Here is a 26,431-nt window from a genome sequence, read left to right as displayed (position 1 = left end):
GCAGAAAGGGATCCCCCCAACAGGGGCAGAGAAGGAAGTGAAGCTGGCTACATTCATTCTTTGTAAGGTGTAACTTGACGCTGATGGAAATAGTCATGGCCCTCTCTGTTCACTGTAGAAAAATACAGACTGCCCCCTTTATTTTGCTATCATGTTATCTTCTTTCCTCCAAGAATGAGTCCTTTGGGTTAACTTTTAACAGAACAGGAGTTCTCCTACCCAACGATAAACTACAATGAAATTTTTTATTCATTTCTTTCTGAACTTATTACATTACTGAGTGCACCATTAACTCCAGTTAGCCCCTGTTCATAGATGCTATGTACATACACATGCTGCTTGTGTCATAAACCATGGAGACATCAGAAGGGGTTGAACCTGCAACTTCCAGGATCCAAAACACAGGTCTTTTCTGCTTGAGCTAATGAAGAACTCCTTTAACTATGTTTAAGTAGCAGGTTGTTTATACTGTTGGGGCCAGGCACTAATAGGAGAACATGAACCCACATGCCAGTCCAGAGTATTGCACTTCTATGGAGGCAGCGTGGCCTAATGGATAGAACATTGAACTAGAACTCAGGAGACCTGGGTTCTGTTTTCAGCTCTGTCATGGTCTGCTGGGTGACCTTGAGCAAGTTACTTCACCTCCCTGTGCCTCAGTCCATCTGTAAACTGGGGCTAATGATACTTGTTCCTTTGTAAAGTGCTTTGGGGTCTACTGCTAAAAAGCACTAGATAAGAGCTAAGTAGTATTATCATGGAACGCACACAACTGTTAAAATTTACAGCTCAGAATGAAAACAGTCTCAGCCTTTGCCGTACTGCCGATAGTCATATAGTGTCTTCCCCATACTCGTATCAGTGATTCCCTAATTTATATATGCACATACACACCAGTTCTTTAATCTTTGCAGTAAAATTTTGGAGGAAGGTTGCCTGTGAATATGTGACTTGATAGTTGTTGAGTTGGGTTATTGTGTGCAGCTGGCTTGGTCAATGAAAAAGAAGGTACCAGCCCTGGCTGGAGAACTAATTTTCTACACGTCCTTCCCGGATTTATGATGGTAAAATGTCAAACATCATCATATTTCCAGAAAAATTCAATTCTCCCTAAGCAACTGAGAAGCCATTTCCTTGTAATGTTATAATTGCTTCTAGACTACGCTCTCTGCCAGAGCTGCACTCCATCCAGCAAACCACCCATGTTGAATGAGTGCTTAAAAACTGTTTGTTTCCACTTTTATGGTAGCTTTCCCTTTTCCAGTAAGGTGCAATAACGGAAGTTTAAAAGACAACACCCCCTCCCCAACCCCTCACCACTCCTGGTACTCAAACCTTCAAAGCCTGATTGGATGACAGATCCTTCCAGTCTCCGGTTCAATCACAACATTGCTTAGGAGTGGTCTCAGTGACTGGTTGCTTTGAGTGTTCAGTCTTGAAATGTGTCTTCCATTTAAAGGGGTACAGCCTGATTTCCCCCCCTCTCTCCCCCTCAACAAAGGGAGGTTGGTTGATCTGTTTAAGAAAAAGTGCTCTAAACCATGAGGTACTGGGAGAGTGTAGATTCTCAGGTGCACAGCTCCTCTTCTCTCCCATAGCACCCTCCCAAAGGGCTAAGGCAGAGTAGAGTTGCAGTCCAGTTCTCCAGGGGGTTCCTAAGAGCTGAGCTTGAAGTAGGCTTCAACTGTAGGGAAGGCAAATAGAGGGTATATCAGAGCAGGGGGACAGGCCAGCCTCAGTTCTCTCTGTTATGAGGCTGGTGGTCAGGCGCAGGAGGAGAGAAGTGAACACCATCCTGGCACTTACTTGCATACTCCTGGGGAGTCATGGGCTGTTCAATGACCCAACTGAAGGCAGCGATCCAGTCCTGCTGGTCGCACTCTGTCTCGCAGGTGAAGAGATATTCTCGGTCAGGGGTGACAATGGTGAGGCCATACTGCCAGGAGAAGCTGCCCTGAGCCCCCGCTGGCAGCCCTTGCTTGACGCTGTATCCATGCTCCCTACTGCCCACGAACACCTCGCCTTTAGCAAATGCATCCTACACAGCAGGAGAGAAAGGCACATGTGTCCTGGGGAGGAATTCGCAGGCATCCAAACAGACATGGTCCCAGCAGCGCCTGAGCTAGGGGAGTTTGGGAGATGGGGCAGAGCAGATGAGTGCTGATGGTCTAAGGAGGGGTGACAACAAACGGGATAAAGGGAACTGGTGGTTCAGAACACCACGGGGAGTTATACACGGAGGAAGCAACTAAGAGGGGATGGGATTTGGGAAGTGGGGGGTGGGGATGAGCAATGATCTTTGGAACAAGAGACCAAAGAATATGGCGTTAGGAACTGGAGGCTCTAGAAGGGCATTAAGGGGGATTACACAGAGGGTGGCTGAATAAGAAGGGTCTCCTGTCCCCTTCCTACTATCCTGAGATAGCGTCACTTCCACCATATCGCTATTATAACCCAGTTCCCATTGCTCGCAGAACTGATGCAAGCACAGGGCTTGGAATGACTGGGTGCTGAGGGAGAGAAGTGTGTGGAATGGGGAGGCCAAGCATCTGTTGATGGACATTTGGGGAGTTCTGTCTCGCCTCCACCCCACTAGGGAAAGGGACCCTTTGGCTGTTCCTCGCCCCAGAGCACAGCACAATAGAGCTGGATGCAGTCCAAGTTCTGACTTACCAATAGAGTGACCAGATGTCCTGATTTTATAGGGACAGTCCCGATTTTTGGGTCTTTTTTTTATATAGGCTCCTATTACCCCCCACCGCCTGTCCCAATTTTTCACACTTGCTGTCTGGTCACGCTACTTACCAATGGATCCTTGAAGTACATGAGTCTGCGGTGATCCAGTGTGAACCAGCGCTTCCTGAAGGCCTCTCTCTGCTGTGGAGGTGAAGAGGGAACATTTATAGGAGGAGAGTGCCCTCTGCGGGGGAGAGAGGGGAATTGCTACTGCATTTTATTTAAATCCGGGGCTTCATCTAGACCAGGGGTCAGCAACGTTTCGAAAGAGGTGTGCTGAGTCTTCATTTATTCACTCTAATTTAAGGTTTCACATGCCAGTAATACATTCTAATGTTTTTAGAAAGTCTCCTTCTGTAAGTCTATAAAACATAACTAAACTGTTGTTGTATGTAAAGAAAATAAGGTTTTTAAAATGTTTACACAGCAAAGAATCCTAACTAACACGGCTACCCCTCTGATACTAAAATGTTTAAGAAGCTTCATTTAAAATTAAATTAAAATGCAGAGCCCCCTGGACCGGTGGCCAGGACCCAGGGGCGGATCTATGTATTTTGGCTCTCCAAGCACAGCATTCAGGTGGCTTTCAGCAGCACGCCTGCGGGAGGTCCGCCGTTCCCGGGCCTTCAGCGTACCTGCCACCAAAACACGGCCAAATGCTGCCTGACTGCTGCCCTCACTGCGACCAGCAGGCCACCCCCGCTGCTTGCTGCCCCAGGCACGCGCCTGGTGTGCTGGTGCCTGGAGCCGCCCTGCCAGGACCTGGGCAGTGTGACACAGGACACATGCCATAGGTTACCTATCCCTGATTTAGACATGGGGTGGGCAAACTTTTTGGCCTGAGGGCCACATCAGGTTTTGTAAATTGTATGGAGAGCCAGTTAGGAGAGGGGATCGTGGCCTGGCCTCCACCTCCTATCTGCCCCCCCATTCCCTGCCAGCCCCCCAGGACCCCTGCCCCATCCACACACCCCCACTCCCTGTCCCCTGACCACTCCTTGACCCCCGCCGCTCCATTCAACCCCTCCGCTCATTCCTGATGGCCCCCCCCGGGACCCCTGCGCATCCAACCATCCCTTTTCCCTGTCCCCTGACTGCCCCTGGACCCCCTGCCCCTGACTGCCCCCTGCCACCCATCCTTCCTGACTGCCCCTCCTGAACCCCTGCCCCCATTCAACCCCCTGTTCCCCGCCCCGACCCCATCCACACCCCTGCCCCCTGACCACCACCCAAAGTCCCCTGCCCTCTGTCCAACCCCCCTGCTCTGTGTTCCCTTACCACACTGCCCGGAGCACCGGTGGCTGGCGGTGCGGCCAGGCCACACCACTGCCACCACGCAGCACAGAGACCGAGCTCTGCAGCTGTGTTGCCCCAGGAGCTCACAGCCCTGCTGCCAAGAGCATTGCGCCTGTGGCAGAGCAAGCGAGCTGAGGCTGTGGGGAAGGGGGAACAGTGGGGGAGGGGGAGGGGCCAGGGCTAGCCTCCCGGGACAGGAGCTCGGGGGCCAGGCAGGACAGTCCCAAGGGCTGGATGTGGCCCGTGGGCCATAGTTTGCCCAACTCTGATCTAGACACACAAACTGGGCTCAAAATCCCTGCCCTGGAGGGAGCCCACTTCTGCGGAGGTGAGAAGGGGATTCAGTACCCATGTTCTTTCAATCCTGAGTGTCTCCACCAACATACAGACTTCTCACCCAAAGGGCCCCTGAGCTCAGGTGACAGGGAAGGTCAGTCTCCAAGGTCCACATGCAAGCATGTACATACACTTAATAAACCCACTCTTGTGGGATGAGTGAGGAATTCACTCCATGTTCATCTAATTTTGCATCTCCTCATTGCCACCCTCACTGTTCCCCAATGAGACCCCGGCTGTGCCCTAGCTGAGGCACAGAGCAGCATTGCCATGGATCTTTGAGAAGTCTGGGGATATGAAGACAAACATGAGAATGCTGAAATGAACCCGGGCAGGTCAGGAACCCTAGTGCCTCTGTGGCAACTCCCCCTCAATTAGATTCCTTGTGCCATCCCATCTTACCCTGGGACCAGTCTTCTCCATGTATCCCTCCTTCAGGAATTTCTGCATTAGTCGGCTTTTGATCTGCATAAAAGGAGAATGATATATCCCAGCACACCTTTCACTTTAACTGGTTCTTCTTGTTCACTCCCTCCCTCTCACTGTGCCCTCAGCTCTCCAACTACTCTCTTCTCCCTCCTTCTCATGATCTTAATCCCCTTCTAAGTTCCATCTGCTAATGTCACCTTCCCTACTTTGTCGGGGAGAGGGATGTCTCCGTGGGATATGTCAGAAAGCAGCTCTTCTCTGCCCATCTCAGGCCCCTCTAACTGCACCTCTGTTAGCTTAGCATCCTAAGTTCCCTCTAAGCTGTGCAGCCGCGCAGCAGGCTATCAAGGGCCACGCAGGCACACAGCGGGGAGAGGTGTCTCTCCGCTGGCCCCAGAGCTGCCACCGTAGGGAGAAGCATGTCTCCCTCAGCCCCAGCCTCAGAGCTGCCATGGCCAGAAAGAAGCACTCTCCCCCAGCCCTGGGTTGCTGTAGCGAGAGAGAGCTGGGGGGAGTCCTCTTTCTCCACCACAGCCCTGAGGCAGCCTGCATCCCAAACCCCTCATCCCTGTCCCCACCCCAGAGCCCCAACCCTCTGCCCTAGCCATGAGCCCCTTCCCACACCCCAAACCCCTCATCCTCAGCCCAGTGCCTGCATCCCCAGGCAGAGCCATCACTGCCACCGCCCCACACTCCAACCCTCTGCCCTAACCCTGAGTCCCCTCCCGCATCCCAAACCCCTCATCCCTGGCCCCACACTAGAGCCCACACTCCCAGCCAGAGCCCTCATTCCCCCACACACCCCAACCCCCTGCCCCAGCTCTGAGCCCCCTCCCACACTCTGAACCCCTCAGCCCCACTCCTGCCACACATCACTTCCATATTGGTGCACATAGCAAAATTCATTCCGCACATGGATGTAAAAAATTAGAGGGAACATTAGCCAAGTCACAATAGTGAGTTCTTCCCCAGAGGACTCTGAGAGAACAGATAAATTCCTCTATCTGGGTAGTGTTAGATACGGATACCAGCAGGGGGGCTGGTTATTACTCTCAGGTGATCTCTTACCTCATTGTCACTGGCCACAGGAAATGCCACCTTCAGGTAATGAACCTGTACTGCGCGTATCGCATTGAACCAGTCCACTATCTCCTGGGGAGGGAAGCAGCACAGGAGAGAGAGCTTCAGACTGACCAGTGCTGACCCACCCAATCCACCCCTCCAAACAGCATCTTGGGAATATGTAAGAGCTCCTCCCATGGCCCACACTCTCACAGCATTCCTCCGTTTCCTTCCAAAAGCCTATATACCAGTCTCTGCAGTGGCTCCTAAATTATACAGCAACTCATCCCCCAGCCAATCCTCCTGCCCCTTTCCCTCCAGTGACACCCCCACCCCCGCACACACATATGCAGCACTTCCACAACAGTTAGTACAGTGATTCTGCCAGCATTTTCCTACACCATTCCCTCCAGCACCTGCTACTGCTGAAGGCTGGGATTGCTGTCTGGGGCTAGGACAGGCCCCCATACCTTTCCATCCTCATGGTAGAGGAAGATATTGCGGGTCTTGTTGTCCTTGAGGTAGCTGATCTGCAGGCCATTGGGATTCTTGATCTTCACTGGCTGGAATGTGGCATTGATGGTGTCAATTTTAATATTTATTTTGGGCTCTTTTGCCTGAGAAAGGAAATGGAATCGTGAAATCTGGCCCTAAAGATACAGATGGGATAGAAACCATTGGCTAGAGACTGAGAGGCACTGACAAGGCAAGCGGAGAGGAGTGCTCAGGGCAGGGAGAGTGGAAAGGCTTTTCTAGCACCAGCAGAGGGAGTGTGTCAGAGGTTTGGGCGCATTGACTGTGAAGGGGAGAAAAGTGATGTGTCCATGGCACGAGATAGGGGCTTTCTCCTCAGCTTGGGCTGTGCTGGCAGCACCAAGGGAGAATCCTTCTGGGAATGTAGCGAATGGAAATTATCTCCCTTTTACCAGTAAGGGATGCTGTGTCCCAGTGTGGGGGACTCTGAGGGTGCAAGGGGAGTCCTCAGGACTGTGTGGGGAGAATAGAAATGTCTCCCTGGCACCAGCAGGGAGCACTCTCCCCAGGTTGAGATGCACTGAAAGGCAGGAGCTGTCCTTCAAGTAGACTATACTCACGTCCGGTTTGGCAAAATACTTGAGACACCCATCTCGCTCAGACAAGAGAAACTTGCGGGGTAAGAACTGCCCGTTATCCCGTCCCCGTTTCCAGAGGATCCCTTCCTTCAACCCTAGGAACAGAGAGGCCAGTCTGTGTGAGAGAGCTTGCTCTCTGCATGTACACCTCAGCCTCCCAGCCTGCCACACACTTGGCAGTGACCCAGAGCTCTGCCTGCTTCATTCTGCATGCCCTCGGGTGCAGGAGTTTGCTTTGCTGCACTGACAGGAGAACTTTATCCATGACCACTGTGGTTATTGTGAGTGGGATAGAGGAAGACAGTGATTTCTTAGCCTGGGGCCCTGGCCAGACCAGCACATCAGTGCCAGCTGGGATAGTGGTGCTGTGACCTTCCTTGTGGCAGTGCCCAGCCAAGATGCCAGCACCATGAGCTTCCTCAAAATAATGTCCTGTAAGTACAAGCCAGCATGTGAGCTCCTCCACAGTACTGCTGACAGGGCCAGCAGAGATGTCAGTGCTGCAAGCTTTCTCATGATAGTGCCCTGTCAACACCCAGCCCAGGGCTGGGGCAGTATAAATGTGAGGGATAAATCCATGCCGTGCTCTTACCGTTGGAATACGGCAGCTGTCTCCCTGGCTCGGTGAATTCCTTGCGTTCATACTTGGCCCGTATCCACTGCTCTCTCAGGACTCTGTGGAGTGACACAATGTGGGGCTTAGTGACAGACTGAAGGATCCCAGAAGTGATCGCCCTCTTTTAAGTAATTATTCTTACTGGCAGTCGGCGTGGGTTGGCTGGTAATAGTAAATGGGGATGTGAGCCTCATATGTGGCTTTAGCCACTGCGTTCCCATGCTGCTCCAGGAACTGCAAAATAAGACAAGAGAGTCAGCGCCTTCCCTTTGATGCAAATTTCACTGTGGGCCTTTCCCACCCCCCACAGGCAGGGTGTAGCCATCTAAGCAGATTCCCTTTCCCAACCACTGAAATGTTCCTGGATGAGTGACTGCACAAGGGTCGGTGTCTATCAAGTCTCAAAGGCCTGGTCTGACACAGAGATTTACATCGATTGTACTGAACCCAATGTAATTATCCCAAAAGTGGTTAACATGGGGGCAATGCATATACACTTGACATTTGTACATTTGTTTAGTGCTCTTGCTGTTCCATCCCTTGTACTGTGGCAGCAGCAAAGCCTTTTGGGAACATATCCCAGAGTTCTCAGCTCCTCTCCAAAGAGTGGTGCTATACGAATGATTTTGCATGACTGTCTGGGAGTCCTGGTGAGTGCCCAGGGGAACAGTGGGCGGAGAAGTCAAGCTCCCATAGATCCAGCACTATTTGGAAGTTTTTCCCAGAGTGCCATAGAGTCTTCCAAGGTGGAGGTGGAAGAGGTGTCATGCTTGGACTATTGCGTCCTACGCAAGACCTAGGGCCTGGTCTCCAGGTGGGGAATCAGTTGTGTGCAACAAAAGGGACCCTGTGTCTTGTCAGGGTATGTTTCAAGCAGACTTCCACCCTAGTCATAAAATAACATGGCGTAGGAATAATGCAGAACCACTGCTTCACTCTGCCCACCAAAGGTAAGTGCATCGTCCATCAGCTTGGGGAGGAATGGGTTGGGGGGAATCCTCTCCTCTGTGGTATTAAAACCCTACTACTAGCAAAGAGGCTAGTTATGAAATGAAAGTGAATGTCCAACAGCATGACTCAAAAGGCCTGATCATGTGATTTCACTTTCCCAGGACCCAAGAAATTGAGTGTTATGGACAAAGAACCACGACTTGACTTGCACTGCAGCAGGGATGCAGGTAGGAAGACTCTCACCTGCACCTGGGCCTCATCCCAGTGGTCCATCCTCAAGGATTTAACTTTGCTAATGTTAGGGATATTGCGGTGGATCCCTGAGCAGCTCAGGCAGATAAAGACACCCAAAGTGTGAGATGCCCAGTCAGGGTCTGGGGGTAAATAAAAAGGGGATCAGTGGCAGGTACTCAAGGGAGATATGCCATGACTGAGAAATGTGCTGTCAAGGCTCCCAGGGAAATAGATGAGGAGTGCTGTATAACCTCAATTTCATGTGAGCTGAGTTAGTCACCTGCTGGGGAATAGACACCAGCTAATAAAATACATCACTATCATTCTATCCTTCCTGCTGTTCCAAGCAGTAGGATAATGATCTTATATCTATATTGTGCCTTTTATTTTGAATGATCTGCAAAAAATTTATGGATTCTCTCTCTCTCAGAATCAGCCACCCAATACAGAAATGCAGCCACCTCTGGGGTGGAATATGGCAGCTATTTAACAATGCACAGCAACACACCTCACTGTTCAACACAAGAAGTGAAGAACAACACTGAACTCAACTGAAACGAGTAGGAATTTAGGAAGGTAAAATGTGATTGATTACCAAAAACTGAATTTGGGGTTAACGTCCTCATTTTGCTGAAAGTGCCATGGGGTCTTTTAACTTTCCTCCAGGATTAGGACCTTGGATTTCTATTCCTTTCAAAAGATGGCACTTCCAGTAGAACAATATCTCCATGGCAGGACATTGATTCAGTGCTGGCTCCAAGGATGGCTTTCTGAATCACTCACATCACTTTTTGCAGCATATGCAATTTCTTTAGAAGCTTCTCTGTCAAGTCCTGACTGGGCCTGACCCCAAATAATTACTCAGATCTGACATGACAGCAGCCCAAGGTGACGTGGTTGCAAAATCTCCCCATCTTTCTGCTCTTCAAGCGGTGGGATGTCCCTGTTCTTCCTCCACTGCGCACAGTAGGATCTCTTCTACCCAGGTACCATCTCCACACACACAAAACAAATCCCTGCACCTAGTGTCCAGCTAGGTCAATGACTCTCCCACCATACCTTCCCCTCCATGGAGGAGAACTCCTCCAGACAGCCCATATCAAACCATCACAACCTGATATACTGCTCCCCCAAGGCTACACAGTTTCTGACACCTACTCCTCAGCTTCCTCCCCAAAACTGGCTACTCCAGCTGCCCCTCCTGTGGAACTCTCTCCCCAACACCAAACTCCAATATGGACCCATCTCTGCTAAATGTCCCCTTCTCTCCGCTGCAGCCTGTTCCCCCACCCGTGTTACTGAGACCCCAGAGACTCACCTGGCTTCCCACAGTCTGCGCACAAGGCATTCTCTGCTCTCCTCCACACCTCTTTTAGGGCTTTCATATTCTTGTCATGCTTTTCAGCCATTGTCTCCAATAGCTGCCCTTGGGTAGGGCAGGGCCAGGAAGGCAGCTACCTGTGATCAAGCCCACTGACTCGCCCAAGGGAGAAGGAGCTTGGGGCAGGGGATCAATAGGGTTAATAAAAGTGGAGAGCAAACCCTATTGGATTGACAGAGTTCAGCAGAGGGAAAGAGACAGAGGTGTATGCAGGCTGAGGAGGAGGAGAAGGCCGACTGTGTGGGCGTGAAGGGAAGTGCAGCAATTAACCACAGAACTGGTTTTTCCGCATTCTGCTGGTAAAAGGACAAGCTCCAGGAAAAGAACAGAAGCAGCAGGCAAGTTGCTAAAGCCAACACAGCCATGGCTCAGAGGTGACACTCAGTGTCAGGAGTAATGGCCACCAGGCCGCCTCATAATTAATAGTGTGCCAGGGTTCATCAGAGGATCTCAAAGCACCTTATAAGCATTACTGAAGCCTCGCAAGCTCCCTGAAAAGTAAATATTATCCCCATTTTACAGATGGGGACAGTGAGGCAGAGAGAGGTTAAGTGGCTTGCCTGAGGTCATACAACCAGTCAGTGGCACAGATGGGAGTCCTAATGCCCACTTCCCTGCTGTTACCACCAAACCACACTGTCTAAATAGTGATTGGATATTTCAGGGGGTCTTGCAGCTTGTCTTGAGGCACGCTGACATGGCTGAAAACAACCACAGCACCCACCCTGTAACTATCAGAACAGCCTGTGTCCTGCTCCCACTGTCATGGGCTAAACTGCATTTCCTTTAAAGGAAGTCGGAGATTTGTTGTATGGACTGATGGAAGAGAAACGGTAAGAACATGTGACTTGATCTGTAGCTGTGAGGGAGGGGGAGACAGCTAGTTCATGCGATCCGATCTCTGAGGGGACAGAAGAGAGGGATGTGGGACCTGACTGCCAGAGGGGGTCATAAGATATCATGTTATACACATCTGGGGCCTTGCACACCAGCAGCCGCTTTTAAACACCACACTAGAAAGTGAACTTCAGCCTGAGCTGGAAGCACGGAGATTGTGAGAAAGTCCCACCCCTGCCCGAACCTGATTGGGAGGGAGAGGCTCCAATCAGGAACCTGTAATCTTGGAGTCGAAAGGTTCCACAAGGTTCTGTGGCAGTTGAGGTTTGGCAGTTGACGTTTAGCCCCACCCCCAGCCTGAGGAAGCTGACTGGAGTAGAGGCGAGAGTGACAGAAGATTTCAGCCAATGGGGCTTTGAGGCGGGAAAGCGAGTGCTGAGAGGAATGGAGCTCCTGGGAGGATTGCCCTGTGGGTCCCCACTGTAGAGGTGCCTTGGGTTTAGGTCCTGACTGGTTTGAAGTGGTTTCCATCATATCCAGGGTTTACAGTTTGGTTCAGTGGCTCTCAGCACGCCCACTATAGTAATTGTTCCAGCGCCCCTGCTGGGGCACATGAGCGCAGCACGTTCTGGAGGGCCATGTCTGTTGGGGCTGTGTGTGCACCTTGCCCGTTCTTCATGCCCCCGAGAGCATAAAAGGAGGTGCTGATCCAACAACCACTCCGTTCCTTCAAACCGCTGTAGGCAGCGAGTCGGCACTGACAGGGCATGCCACTTCCCTTTTGATCTTTGCTTTGCCCTCTCAGGAGAATTTGCTCTTTTTCTGTATGCAGCTGCTTGTTTTAAATACAGTTAGAGATAGAGTCTGTGTTAGATTCCTGATCCACTGGGCACTTAACATCCTCCTTAGCCTCCATCAAGTGTTTCCAGTGCTGACGTGCACACCCTTTCAACGGTCAAAGCCAAGACAATGGACTTCAGCCCTGTTTTTTGTTTGGTAGTTTAATATCCATCACAGATGACCACATGAGATCCCTCTTCCATTAAGGAAAAGTGCATGTTCCAGGCCAGGGCCCAATTTGTAAATCCTTTAGTTCTCACACTGTCAAGCCCTAGGTACCTGCCTCAATTACATCTTTTACAGAGAATCATAAAGGCAACATCCTCAAGGGCAGAAATACCAGAGAAAGCCACACTGAGATCTCCGTCTCACATGGTTGAATCAGGATGCAGGACCACTTGTCATAAACAGATAGTTAAGGGTTAAAGTCTCTTTTACCTGTAAAGGGTTAACAAACAGGGACCCAAACACCTGACCAGAGGACCAATCAGGAAACAAGATACTTTCAAATCTAGGTGGAGGGAAGCCTTTGTTTGTGGGTTTTGGGTTTGTGCATTGTTCTCTCTGGGTCCTGGACGGGACTAGAGGTGCAACCAGGTTTCTGCCAATCTCCCTGCTACAGTCTCTTATCTATTCAGAATAGTAAGTAAGTAAAAAGGCGGTAACAGTCTTTTAACTTGTTTTTCTTTATTTGCAGATGTGTACTTGCTGGAAGTAGCTTAAATTGTGTTACTGCTGGAGAAAGCTTCTTTCTATTGTCTATAAGCTATAAAAACCCTGTATATTTACCATCTTGATTACAGAGACAATTTTTATGTTTTTCCTTCTTTATTAAAGTTTTCCTCTTTTTTAGAATCTAATTGATTTTTTTGGTTATCTTTTGTAAGACTCCAGGGATGGGAGTCTGCACTCACCAGGGAATTGCTGGGAGAAAGGAAAGGGAGGAGGGAAGAAAAACCTGCTCTCTGCATTTATCTCTGTATCTCTCTCCGGGGAAGAAGGGAGGGAGAAGGTAACATTCCTCTCGGTGTGGTGATTTAAGGAGTTGAATCACGGTGGTCTCCTAGTGTACCCAGGGCGGGAAAGAGCTGGGAGGAAGAAAGGAGGGGGAAGGGAAATGGTTCATTCCCCTTTGTTGTGAGACTCAAGGAATCTGGGTCTTGGAGGTCCCCAGGGAAGGGTTTGGGGGGACCAGAGGGTATCAGGCCCTGGAATTCCTGATTGGTGGCAACACTACAGAATCTAAGCTGGTAATTAAGCTTAGAGGACTTTAGGCTAGTACCCATATCCTGGACGCTAAGGACCAGAGTTGGGAATTATACTATGACACCACTGGTTCCCCAATGGGCAGAGACACAGACCCCCAAGTCCCTGGAATCCATGCCAAAGATATTGTGAAATCATCCTTTCAGAGCCAATCAACCTGACTGTCCTCTTCTCCAAAGCCAAGTGTCATGGGCAATAAGGAATCAGCTCCTTCTAAAAGCGCTACCTCTACCTCTGTGTCCAGCTCTTGAAGCAGGCCCAGAGACTGCTTCCCATTACAGTATCAGGGTTCTTCCTCACTGGTGAAGACAAAAATGTAAAGAAGCCCCAGGCATATTACTCTTTCAATATTACTCTAGATACGTCAGCCATATCCTTGACAGCAGAGCAGCCCATCCTACTTCCTCAGTGCCAAGTGCTGCAGCCTCTTCTACCTTGGATATTTCAGCATCAGGACCCTCTGCATCAACTGTGGCATCTGTGTCTTCCTGGGACCTTTCAGCACTGAGGAGGTCCACACCTCCCTTCAGCTTGGCCCTTACTACTACTTCCTAAGCACAAAATAAAGAAGCCTCCACTTGCCCCTTTCTATTGCCCCTGACATTGTGCTATCTATGTGCAGCAGGTTTTGGAGCCAGAGCAGCCCAGAGTTAACCTTGTTGTTGTCAGGAACAAGACCAAGGTTCATCCTTGGATCTCTCACTTCCAACATCTTCATTTTGGTGAGACTCCTTTTATCTCTTGGATGCCTCCTGCTTCCTGGTTCCTCCTGGCATATCACCTCCATAGCCTTATGGCTCAGTGATATCGTAGCCTCACAGGCCCATGTGGGTTCCATTGCCTGTACCTGAAAGGGGGTGAAAAATCCAAGAAGGCAGAAAAGAGGCCAAGATGGTTACATTTTCTTCTGCTGTGAGAGCTCCAAAGCATCTCCCTCAGAAATTCTGATCCGAAGAATGGGAGGATGAAGAGACTGATGTGTATCCTGCCACAGGACCTCCTCATCCCTTCTATTCATCCCCAGATGACACTGTGGCTCCTCCAGCAACTTCGCCCAATGACTACAAAAACACCTATGGGGAGAACTGCTGAGACTCTAGACCTGGAGCCGGCCGCTGAGCAGAGAAAGTCTCAGTTTGTGCCACATATTACAGGCCCTAGTAGGGTAGCTATTCCCACAAATGAAGGTTTGAATACTTTTGCAACCACCCAACCCACAAAAAAGAAACCAATAATCTCATTCTTCTTGTTCAACATCTCGGGAGAGAAATTCAAGGAGGTTAGATCTTCTGTGGAAAAAGGCATACTCCTCAGCCTCCCTCCAGATGAGGACAGCCAGCTACCAGGCAGTGTTAGCTAAATACTGCTTCCTCACCTGCGTAGGTCTGGGAACTAGGAGTGTGCGGGGTGCTGCAGGATCCCCAGGTTTTGCACAGAGCTCTGCTCCCAGCCCCATGCCCAGGGTCCCAGCTGCCAGCCCTGGGCCTGGGGCTCCACTGCCAGCCCTGCGCTCAGGGTCCCGGCCCCGCGTCCAGGGTCCCAGCTGCCAGCCGCACACCTGCCCCCAGCTGTGGCCCCAGCCTGAGTCCCCTTATCCCATTCCAGTTCCCCCCCTCCCAGATACATGGCCCTGCTCCTGGCCCCAGCTCAGGGGGCAGGGGCGCAGACAGGGGTAAGGGAACTGGCTTTCAGCAGCCCCACTATTAAAAGTGTTCCAGTGCCACTGCTAACCTGGGATAAACTGTCTCACCAGGATCAGCTTCCTGAGGCTGTTAAGAAGGAAACTAAGTCAGGGATAGCAGAGGGTCATCAAGTGACAAAACATGCCTTCTAAGCAGCTTTCAGTGCAGATGATAGCAGCTAGAGCATTGGCCATATCTGTAATGATGCATTTATATTCCTTGGTCCAGTCTTCAGATTTGCCTGAGAGGTCCAAAGAACCATTGAGTACCTCCCTTTTGAGGGGCCCCATTAAAATTAAAGAACTAAAGTTAGCTTAAGTTTGTGATTAAGAAAATACATATGTGTTGTAAGAATAAAGTAGGGAGGACGGCTGGTTCAAAGAATAACTAATAAGATAAGGGAATTTTTCTAAAAAGAAGGCCTCTGATCAATAGGGGTGACTGCAGATGGCTTTAAATCACATAGAGAATCTGTCTTACAATGAGCCAACACAGCCCTTTCCCAACGCACACACCAGTGTTAAAGCCTATGTGAACCCAGGTGCAATGGGAAAACTGTTCTACACCAAGAAGGAGGGGAGGAAAGGCCTTGGGAAGAAAGGAGTTCGTAAATCTTATCTGGATTAAGAGTGGAAAGAAGGGTGAACTGTCTCCACTTGGTTTTTAGCTGAAGTCAGTAATTGGCAGTGACATCACTTGTTGGTTAAAAGGTATAAAAAGTAAACTCTTAAAGGGTTCATAACTAATACCTGCCTGACCACGCTGGAGCTGGCTGATATGAGTCTGAGTACCCCTGGGTTTAGCTCAGTTGTAAGTATCTTGATCAAATGGTTCTAAATGTTTTGTTACTGTTTGGATGTAGTACATTGCGTATTAATTAGGCTTTTTAGGCATGTTTAGAGCAATTGTATAAGTACCATTTGGCCTTTTGATTTAATAAAAGAATTAATGGTTAAATTAGTTGTTTGTTGATTTCCCATATCAATATTAATAATTTCAAATATTATTAATAATTCCAACAGGCCTAAACTAATGATTCTCTGCATTCTCTATTAAAGATTCAAGAGCCATGCTGAGGTCTCTAGAACTATTATCCTCCATCTGCAAAGAAGTTAACTCCTTAGTTTAGATTTCAGTCTCCGGGGTTATATAGGTGTTAGGCCTGAATAAAGATATAGCAGACAAAACCAGGTATGCCAACCTGACCAAAGTCAGGCTAACAGAGGTTTGTGGGTAATCCCTGAGTGGAAAACACTGAGAAGCAGCAGCATGTCTCACAAGCGCTGGGAAAAAGTGAGATAAGAGAGAAGCTGCATTCCTGGCATAGTACCAGATGTGCTGTGTTCGGGCAGCTCCTTCGAAGAACTGATAAGAGTCCTAGTTTCCCAGCCTCCTTGTTTTCACTCCCTGGTTTTGTTCTTTGTTTGTTTTTAACTCCCCTACATTTCGAACTTTAGGCATGCATGTATACTAAAGGTGTCTAGTTTCTAGTTGTTAGAAGAAGGGGGTGGGTTGCTCCAGTGAATAATTTATGACGCGACGGAACTGTCTATATAGGCTTATACTAAGATGTAAAGAGCAGGCTGGTTCTCTCTGGAGACGAGCTGCTCTCTATTGATGCGTGCACTTGTCAATAAAGAGCTTTTGATCGGACCTTGCTGGTGTTGCCTGTCTCTCTCGCGGTCAGACAATGAACTTTGCCGTCTGGGTTAGAGTCCCTGACATAGGTAACACACTAACCAAGGGCCTTTGTCCAGAGAGTTACTTATGAGATAGATGCATTTTCACAGAGACCAGCATCTGCAACTGCTAACTGGATGACCGTGTCATCTGTGGCAAGGTCTTATATCTGACAGTCCATTCAAGAATCTTGGACCAGCCTTCTCTGTGGACCTGTTCCCCTTCTCCTGCTCCTTTGGCAACAACCTTTCTTATTTCCTTGTTGCATGGAGTAGAATTGCCTCAGACCAATTCTTCTTAAAAATCATTTCAAAGGGAAACTTTATGCAATTTCACTCCATGCTGCCTATATCCCTCTTCCACATCCCTTTCAGGGATCCCTAGCATGAGATAGTGCCAAAGAAAGAAATGTTATCCCTTCTCCACTTGGGTCTGTAGAGATGTTCTGGAGAAAGGTCATTCCATTTCACGGAGGATGTTAATATTTCAAAATGTGGTTTAATTCCAAATTTCAAAATTCTCCATGAAAGGGAATGGAGCCCCATCTCTGGAGCAGTGCCCTTTTAGTGCTGCCCAGAGCCAAGGACCTTAGAAGCCTGGGGTTCCCAGCAGCCCACCAGACAGTCAAGTTGGGAGGAAAACAGCTGACTGACAGGGTTCCATGGGAACGTCAGTGAAATTGCATCATCTCTGCAAAATATTTTGAATTGGTAAATTTGGAACTTTTCCCACCAGCTCTATTCAGCAGTACACTGGAAATAAAATAACAAAAATAAACAATGTAAATGTTTAAAGCACTGTACAAGTATTAACTTAATTACACCTACCATTTCTTAATGCCCTTTACCAGTTGCCTGCAAGAGGATCCATGCAGGCAATGCTAGAAGAAAAAGTAATTTACCACAGTAACTGTAGTGATTCACATTCTTCTCTACTATTTCAGTTTTATGATAGATTCTTGAAATAGTAGAAGGTAATGACAGTATGGGCCCTCCAGAAAGTCCTGAGCTTGTGCATGCAAGGAGCATGCATTTCACCTACAAGTGGGATCCATGCAGGCAAATCATCTCAAACGATAATCATTATGGTAAGTAACCATTTTGTAAGTTGTTGTGCCCTTCTGTAAAGAGTGGGCACACCACTCCTGAGTTATGAGAGGGAAGAGTGGATGTGCTACTTCCAGGAGCTCTGATAGTATGGTGATGAGTACTGTACAAGAAGCTAGATAAGGCCATGTCTACAGTACAAAATTATGTCAACCTAACTTATGTTGGTATACAGCCCCCACCATTATTAAATCACTCGTGTGTGTGCACACTTGGCTCCTTGTGTCAATGGTGTGCATCTTCACCAGGAGCACTTGTATCAATTGTATTGTCACTGTGAGGTATTGTGGCTCCTGAAAGCCAGTAATGGTCAAGGTAAGCAATGCAGTATCTACACTGACACTGAGTTGACCTAATTACATGGAGTGTGACGCTATGCTGCTTGGGAAGGTGATGTTACTAAATTATGGTAGATAGCCACTGATGTAAGTAGGGGAGGGATAACTCAGTGATTTGAGCATCGGCCTGCTAAATCCAGGGTTGTGAGCTCAATCCTTGAGGGGCCACTTACGGATCTGGGGCAAAAATTAGTACTTGGTCCTGCTAGTGAAGGCAGGGGGCTGGACTCAATAACCTTTTGAGGTCCCTTCCAGTTCTAGGAGATAGATATATCTCCTATTATTATTATTATAATAAGTGGAGACATTCCACGGGCAGGACAGTGCAAGGCAGCTTAGTAACTGTGACTTGTAGACCAGGCCTAAATAAATACAATAGAGAGGGGAAGATAATGGAGCTAGTCCAGATTGCTCCCTTAAGTGTAGTTGCCGGACAAATATATTCACATGCTTGGTGCCCTGCAGTGCATTAGTCCAGCCACTACATTGAAGGGAACATCGTAAAGAGTTGGGCTCGTGAAGAGTTGGGGAACTAATATGCCCTCAGTCCCAGTGGCAGTATCTCCAATGAGTTAAAGGAACAGAGATAAAGGGCCACTTTCATCCCTCATGTACACCCAGTGCCACTTTATTCTGTGCGGTTATATGGTTGTAACTGAGGGCAGAATTTGACCTACTAACAGGAGAACAGGTAATTGACAAGAGGTGGGTACAGAAAAGCTGCACACTGAAGATTGAAGTTCAGATCAGGAAACTAGAGGAAAGGCAGCAAGGCTGTCAATCGATTCCGATTTTATTCCCTCGGTTGTTGTAGATAAGGTATCAGTGCCTCAGAGAAGGACCCCCACAGAATAGCCAACCTAAGCATTCAAAAATCACAAGTCAGTCTCTCCATCTCTGCTCCCTGCCAACCTAGGATCCCAGGATTGGGAAGTTCCAGCTATTGTTATTAACGTATGGAGACTGTTCTGGGAACGGCCTCAGGCATTGGGGGAGGGGGGTGGAGGAAAGGGGGGATGCGCCCCAGGAAAGCAGAGACACTGGTATGAAACTCGCTGAGGAGCTCATCCTCGCCCAAAGCTGAGCCTGGCTGTAAAGGGTGGGTCCGCGAGCTAGGGCTGGCATTGTGCATGCTGTCAGCCACACTTGAGGCTGAGGGCCACCTGGCCCTAGTCCCTCCCACGCCCCAAGCCGAATCCTTCCCGGATGGGGCGTGAGGGAGAGACATCGCTTCAGCCCCGGCCTGCCAGCTCAGTCTGTATCGCTCCCCTCCCCGGACAGCGGAGGAACGGAGCCGATCCCCCGGGGGCGGTGCTGGAAGGCCACGTGTGAGCCGCCGAGCGGAAGGAGGTGGAAGAGGCGGGCGGCTGTTCTCCGGCAGGAGCAGCGTTGCTGGGCCTGGGCCGGGATGGGCCGCAAGAAGAAGGGGGGTAGCGGCGCGGGGCTCCGGCGGGCGGTGATCTTCGATGAGGATAGTCGGCGGTGAGTGAGCGGGGCCCCGAGCCGGGCTCCATGGCCCGCAGCTGCCGGCTGTAACGAGGCTCCGACGGCGGAGACGCCGCCGGCCGTCCCCACGTGTGTGTAAGGGGCAGCTGCCCCCAGCTTCAGAGTCACCTCCCCACGTGTGTGTGTCGGGGAAAGGCAGCTGGATCCCCACTTCCTCCAGACGTACCCCCCACGTGTGTGGGAAGGGGGAGTAGCTGGACTGCTCCCCTTGCAGAGGCGCCTTCCCACGTGGGAAGCAGACACACACACACACACACAAAATAGGGACGTTTCTTCTCTCCCTGCCTCTTTCTTTGTATGCTGAGTGAGACAGGCCTCTTGAACTGGTAGGAAGGGAAATTGGCTTTGGCCTCAGCTTTGGGACTGCTTTATGCTGGCCCTCCTCCTCCTCTGTGGAGAGCTGCAGGCCATATAACCAGACTGATGGTTTTCTTCCTCCCATTCCCCACTCCTCTCTCTGGGGACAGGAGGAGCTTCTGCAAGGGTCAGGGCTTCTCTTTTGTTCAGGATGGCTGTAACTTGCCCCATGTGCACTGCAGGGAGTACCTGACCGGGTTCCACAAGCGGAAAGTGGAGAGGCGGAAAGTGGCGGTGGAGGAGATCAAACGAAAATTGAAAGAGGAGCAAAGGAAGATGAAAGAGGAGGTACTTTCGCCTAGGTGATCTGTGTGGTTAGCTGGTTAGAGGTGTTTAGTTCGTGGCAGTATGTTGTGGCAAGGGGCTATACCAGGGGTAGGCAACCTATGGCATGGATGCCGAAGGCGGCACGTGAACTGGTTTTCAGTGGCACTCACACTGCCCAGGTCCTGGCCACCGGTCCGGGGGGCTCTGCATTTTAATTTAATTTTAAATGAAGCTGCTTAAACATTTTAAAAACCTTATTTGCTTTATATACAACAATAGTTTAAGTCTATAATATATAATTATAGAAAGAGACCTTCTAAAAACCTAAAAATATATTACCGGCATGCGAAACCTTAAATTAGAGTGAATAAATGAAGACTCGGCACACCACTTCTGAAAGGTTGCTGACCCCTGGGCTATACAGTAGTTGTGGAGTAGCTGGGGTGTTTCAGGCCAAGGGTAAGGTGTATTGACAAGACAGGGTGCTGGGAGGGAAACAAGACAGGACTTGAATAGCTGAAGGTTCTGCAGCAGTTGGCTGTATCAGCAGAGCTGCATGGTAACTCCAGTACTATAATAATGGGATGCATTAGGGTGGAATTGATGTGCATTGACACATCGTGGAGGAAGATTACACTCCCCGTCCTCACACTGGCTCTAGCCAATGCTGCATATGCAGAACAGCTTGATACTTGAAATTTATTTTGCAGGCCAGTTGTGGAGGAAGGGTGAGGGCATGCTTTGGGCAGGGGTTCAGAGATTGTGCCATAGGTGACAACTAGTAAGACTGGAAGTACTGCAGTGACTTGACTTGTTTCCTTTCTAGCGGCGCAAGGAGTACCTGAAAATGCTGACAGAGAGAGAAGAAGCCCTAGGTGAGTATTGTCTCCTGTAGTGGATCTATACCCCATGATGACCAACAACTCAGTTGATGGGGGCGGAGAGACAAATGGCTGGGTGCTGAAGCTACAAGGAGGAGTTTTTAACTGAGGGCCAACCCGATGCCTTAAGTTTTATGTCCTGCTGTTAGGAGACACGTGTCCAATCTCTCCTTCATTAGCGTGATGTGAGTTGGGCGTGAAGCAGAGGCAGCCCACTTAGCCCAGCGATTATTTTATTGCCCCCTGTGCCTGACTGAGAAGCAATGTTGATGGGCTATGGAGTGGAATCCCTCTGCCACCATCTTTCCAGGCAGAGACTGTGTATGGTGGGGGTGGGAGGTATAGAAAGCAGCAATTGGGAGGTGATCTGTAAGGCTTTGTCAATGTGTGAGATCCTCTATATGAGAGGAAAGGATGTTTGTTTTATTGACTCCACTCTCTGCCTCTGTGGCTTCAGAGCCTTCTCAGCCGTGTAATGCTGGGTGCAGCAGTTGGGGCACCTACCCATATAGAGCAGAAGCTGGTCAGGGTGAATTTGACCCAGGAAGCCCATTTGCTTTGTATTTGTGTAGTCAGTGATGTGTTTTGTTGACTCTGCAGATGAGGCTGATGAGTTGGAACATTTGGTGACATCCCAAACAGAGTCTGTGAGCATTGATCACCCAAACCACACTGTAACAGTGACTACCATCAGTGACCTGGACCTCTCAGGAGCACGCCAGCTAGGACTCAGCTCCTTTGGGGTACTACTCTCTGCTGTGTCCCGTCCTCATCGTGTCAGCCTCAAAAATCTCCAAAGCTGGTTGGATGGGACCAACATTCCCTAAATATGACAGTAGTTTGAGTCTTCTGGGGCCCCCAGTGGGAGCAAGGATGAGAAAGGAGACTAGCAACTTTGGTAATTGAGGAACAGTGTAATGGTTGGTTCATGAGTGGGTGTAAACTTTCCCCGAAAGTCTGCTTCACGCCCAAAATTAAGTTCTCTGATATTCCATAGAAACTTAGTGTTGGTGAAAGATAGTGAATTGTTAGCCCTGGTGGCTGCTGTATCCCCACAGCAGGTATGACATGACTAGCAAGTGTACAGACTTCCCTACGTGGCCTGTCCACTTGGCCTGAATCCTATCTTGAAGAGATCATCTCTATGGTGAGAGGGAATTTGTCTCCGTGACCCACTTAGTCCTTGGTCTCTCTGCTGAGACTGCAAATGAGGAATCCAGTTAGTTCCAGCTGTGGTGACTTTTTGGTATATGGAAACCCCAGAACTGAACTGAGACCTCAAGCTCATTTCCCCAGGGCCTCCAGGCAGTAATTGGTTGGAAATGCCTTGTGATCACAATGAGCCTATGGAGTTGAACCAGTAATGTAGAACCAAAAGGTTCCCTGTGTGGTAGAGGGAATCCTGCAGATCCCTGAGGACATCTGCCCATCCAGAAATCCACCCTGGTGTCTTTTCAAAAATGAAACCCTCTGATTCATAATGAAACTCAGTTCTGTGTCCCTTTAGACCAGGGGTAGGCAACCTATGGCACATGTGCCAAAGGCGGCACGCGAGCTGATTTTCAGTGGCCCTCACAATGCCTGGGTCCTGGCCACAGGTCCGGGGGACTCTGTATTTTAATTTAATTTTAAATGAAGCTTCTTAAACATTTTAAAAACCTTATTTATTTTACATATGACAATAGTTTAATTATATATTATCGATTTATAGAAAGAGACCTTCTAAAAGCGTTAAAAATGTATTACTGGCACACGTAACCTTAAATTAGAGGGAATAAATGAAGACTCAGCACAACACTTCTGAAAGGTTGCCGAACCCTGCTTTAGACCTTAATTACAGGTTTTGTCTTGGTATGGAACAGGATAGTGGTTCCCTATTGGTCTGTGGAGCCCTTCTTTATGGTTTACTGAGACATTGGGAACCAAGTAGTGGAGGATTTGAGAAGGAGGTCATCTATGAGAGAATCTTTTTTTCACAAATTTGTTGTCAGAATGAGAGAGCTGTGGAACCACCTAACGCTGCTCAGACTGACCTGTTATGTTTTGTTAGGGAGGAGGTAGTGGATCAGAAGAAAAGGAAACATCGTGCGGATTCACAAGCACATTGCCCAAGAAGTCTGGAGATCCCTTCCTGTCCCAGAGGTGGGTATAAAACTACTCACCTCTCTCCTCCTGCCCCAAACAATGCTGCAGCATTCTACTATCCTCTAACTTGGATATCTGGAGTATGCATGTGGGGCGACAACATAGAGTTTTGATGTCCATCCTGGGCTTGCTGTGTTTTGTTAAGCTGATGGTATGGCTCATCAGCTACCAGTGGAGGGCACCGGCAGAACACAAGCATAGATGGGCTATGGTGCTACAAAGCTGAGTTTGAGGGGTGTTTTGCACTGATGGATAATGAGTGCTCAGTAATGTTAATCCCTGCTAATGGCAGCAGAATGATATTGGTGCAGTCTGGGTGAAGTCCCGCCCCCTCCTCAACAGATTTGCAAAAGGAGACGGTTTGCCAATCAGGTGACTTTAAAGCTTAAACCTGTGGCATTCTCAACATTTTCTAGTGTCCGGGATTCAAAGCTGCTTTGGTGGCATTACAGGGTGGTATTTAATGCTAAAGTGACTGGACTGTGCTCCATTTTCAAAGGCATTAAAACTTTATGCAGCATACTTAGACTGCAAGTTATTTGACATAGGGGTTATTTTTGTTCTGTTTGTACAGACTGATTATAATGGGGTCCTAATCCATGATTGGGGCTCCTAGGTGCTAGTGCAATGCAAATATTAATATCATGGTGCCCTGCATCACCATAAACAGGCAAACTGCCTTTGTGGTGGAAGCTGTAATCCCCTTGCGTTTAGGCACCCCTCCATCCCAGCTAGGTCTCAAGGCTTGTCTACACTGTAGTGCTTAGTGAAGACCACTACCTGTGCCAATGGGAGAGCTTAATCCACCTCCTTGAGAGGCAGTAGCCATATCAGTGGGACAAGGTCTCCCATCGACATAGCGCTATCTACACAGGAGTTATGTCAGTATAACTGCATCGCTTAGCGGTGTGGATTTTCCACACCCCTGAGCAACATAGTTATATCAGCATAAGTCTGTAGCGTAGACCAAGCCTCAGACTTTCTCTCTCTTTCCTCTGCAGGATCTCTTCACTCACTGCCTCACTGCACGCACGCAGCCGGAAGAAGCCCAAGGGAAAGCAGCTCAGGCGTGGCCAAGACCCACACAAGAAAACCCCGAAACCTAGTGCTAGACGAACCAGCAAGTCCCAGCGCCGGAAACTGACTGGCAAAAGAGGGTGCAACCAAGACTGATAGACAAACTTAAGTGGAAATTATCTGCAAGGCAAGGCTCTGCATTTGGCAACAGTCTCTGCCTGATGTGACTGCCCAGTTTGTTGTGGATGGGACCTTATTTGGATTCTTGTTCAACAACCTGTACAGCCAAGCCCATCTATCTCTTCTCCTGGTTGGAGCCAGTAAACACTGGGCCCATCATTTTTCATTGTAATTGCGTGCAGTGGAAGGTCTGTTACAGTCTCTGTTGTGGGGGCTGTGAATCGAGCCTGGACCTGTCTTTTCTGCATAGGTCCCTCTTCCCTGGAATTTCTTCTTCCCATGGGAGCAGAAGAAAGCTAGTGTCTTACCTTATAGAAATGGAAGAGTTGGGTGTGGAGCGAATACATCTAGATGGTTTACAAGATGAGGGAGAGCAGCTTCCACCCGTGCTCTATTGCATTGACTTTGCAGCCCTCCTTGCTCAAGAAAGCTGGCCCCACTTTGAGTGTCTCGTGCTCTTTGCACGAAGCCACATGCCTATATACAGATAACCAGGGTGAGATTGGTAACTTCCTGGTGTAAATCTTTATAAATATCACTTTGTAAGAGTGCAAATGTGTGTGCCTTATTGCAGATGGGATAGATAGACTAAGCCCAGTTCCAGCTGGGAGGAAAGGGATGGGTCCTGTTGTTGAGGGGTGAGGAGGGCCTTGAATTCTCCAGCACATAGCTCCTCAGCGAGGAGAACGCATGTGGAGATGTTTTAGTGCCAGTACTGAGATAGGCATGGCAGGAGTGAATTGCTCCATTGGTCACTGAAGGCTGCTATCTTACGTCTGACAGACAGTGTGACAGTTGAGAAGAGTAAGAAATCCCCTAGTGCACTGGCCCAACTGTGTTGTTGTGCCCATGGTGATGGCGGAGATCTTCCCAGGCCTTTGCAGTGGTCATCTTCTGACCTCTTGAATGTTTGTGCCAGAGGGAGCTGTTTGGTCTCCTGTGGCTTGACTAAGGGCTTGTCTACATCAGAAAGTTGCAGCGCTGGTGAGGGAGTTACAGCGCTGCAACTTTGAAGGTGTACACATCTGCAGGGCACCACCAGCGCTGCAACTCCCTGTTTGCAGCGCTGGCCGTACTCCCGTTTTGTCTCGGGTGTAGAGGATCCAGCGCTGGTGATCCAGCGCTGGTAATCCAATGTAGACACTTACCAGCGCTTTTCTTGACCTCCGTGGAAGGAGGAAGCCTCTGGTAATCAAGCTGGTCTCCTTTCCCGGTTTGCTCTCTCGTTCCCGGAGCCCAGAGCAAGCAGGTCTCCTTCCCTGCGGTTTGCTGGGTGGCTCCGGGAACGAGAGAGCAAACCGCGGCGAAGCGGGTCTCCTTCCCCGGTTTGCTCTCTCGTTCCCGGAGCCCCGAGCAAGCAGGTCTCCTTCCCTGCGGTTTGCTGGGTGGCTCCGGGAACGAGAGAGCAAACCGCGGCGAAGCGGGTCTCCTTTCCCGGTTTGCTCTCTCGTTCCCAGAGCCCAGAGCAAGCAGATCTCCTTCCCTGCGGTTTGCTGGGTGGCTCCGGGAACGAGAGAGCAAACCGCGGCGAAGCGGGTCTCCTTTCCCGGTTTGCTCTCTCGTTCCCAGAGCCCAGAGCAAGCAGATCTCCTTCCCTGCGGTTTGCTGGGTGGCTCCGGGAACTAGAGAGCAAACCGCGGCGAAGCGGGTCTCCTTTCCCGGTTTGCTCTCGCGTTCCCGGAACCCCCCTTGAAGCCGCCCAACAGCGCTGCAGTGTGGCCACATCTAACACCACTTGCAGCGCTGGTTGCTGTAAGTGTGGCCACTCTGCAGCGCTGGCCCTATACAGCTGTACTAATACAGCTGTAACAACCAGCGCTGCAAAACTTTAGATGTAGACATGGCCTAAAAGATTTTGAGCTAGTCTACCCTACAAGGGCTTCGCTGTGTAACTGTGTCAACAAAGCCCCCTAGTGGAGACTCCGTGTATAGCAGCAAATGTATAACTCTTCACCCTGTAGTTAAACCACCTCTCTAGATGACCTAAAATACGACTAAAGGGCTTTCTTGCAGGTATAAGATGTGTCTACGTGGGAGGTGTTACTGGCATAGCTCTGGTGATCAGGGATGTGATTTTTTTTTTCACACCCCTAACCAACATAGTTAAGCTGGCAAACTTGGTAGCGTAGGCCTGGCCTGTGTCTATAGGAGTTGGTGACCCCTGATTTTGGAATTT

General features: G+C 49.4%; 2 protein-coding genes across 2 annotated transcripts; one reads left to right on the top strand and one right to left on the bottom strand.

Moving 5' to 3' along the window:
- Positions 1-226: 226 nt before the first annotated feature.
- Positions 227-13,162, bottom strand: LOC127046209 (arf-GAP with dual PH domain-containing protein 1-like). The gene is made up of 11 exons (XM_050942921.1): positions 10,091-13,162; positions 8,782-8,912; positions 7,730-7,821; positions 7,564-7,646; positions 6,954-7,066; positions 6,330-6,476; positions 5,866-5,949; positions 4,771-4,833; positions 2,806-2,877; positions 1,807-2,038; positions 227-1,684 (listed from the first exon to the last, which is right to left on the bottom strand). The coding sequence occupies exons 1-11, from the start codon at positions 10,179-10,181 to the stop codon at positions 1,656-1,658; spliced, it is 1,137 nt and encodes a 378-aa protein (XP_050798878.1). The 5' UTR covers positions 10,182-13,162; the 3' UTR covers positions 227-1,655.
- A 6,084-nt stretch (positions 13,163-19,246) lies between these two features.
- NOL12 (nucleolar protein 12) lies at positions 19,247-24,810 on the top strand. The gene is made up of 6 exons (XM_050940102.1): positions 19,247-19,384; positions 19,948-20,053; positions 20,859-20,907; positions 21,514-21,656; positions 22,964-23,055; positions 24,060-24,810. Exons 1-6 carry the CDS (start codon positions 19,311-19,313, stop codon positions 24,229-24,231), a joined length of 636 nt encoding a protein of 211 aa, XP_050796059.1. The 5' UTR covers positions 19,247-19,310; the 3' UTR covers positions 24,232-24,810.
- The last annotated feature ends 1,621 nt before the right edge of the window (positions 24,811-26,431 follow it).

Source organism: Gopherus flavomarginatus, chromosome 1 (genome assembly GCF_025201925.1).
Source record: "Gopherus flavomarginatus isolate rGopFla2 chromosome 1, rGopFla2.mat.asm, whole genome shotgun sequence".
Lineage (NCBI taxonomy): Eukaryota > Metazoa > Chordata > Testudines > Testudinidae > Gopherus > Gopherus flavomarginatus.
The sequence above is the reverse complement of the archived record's forward strand: the minus strand, read 5'-3'. Positions and strand labels throughout refer to the sequence as shown.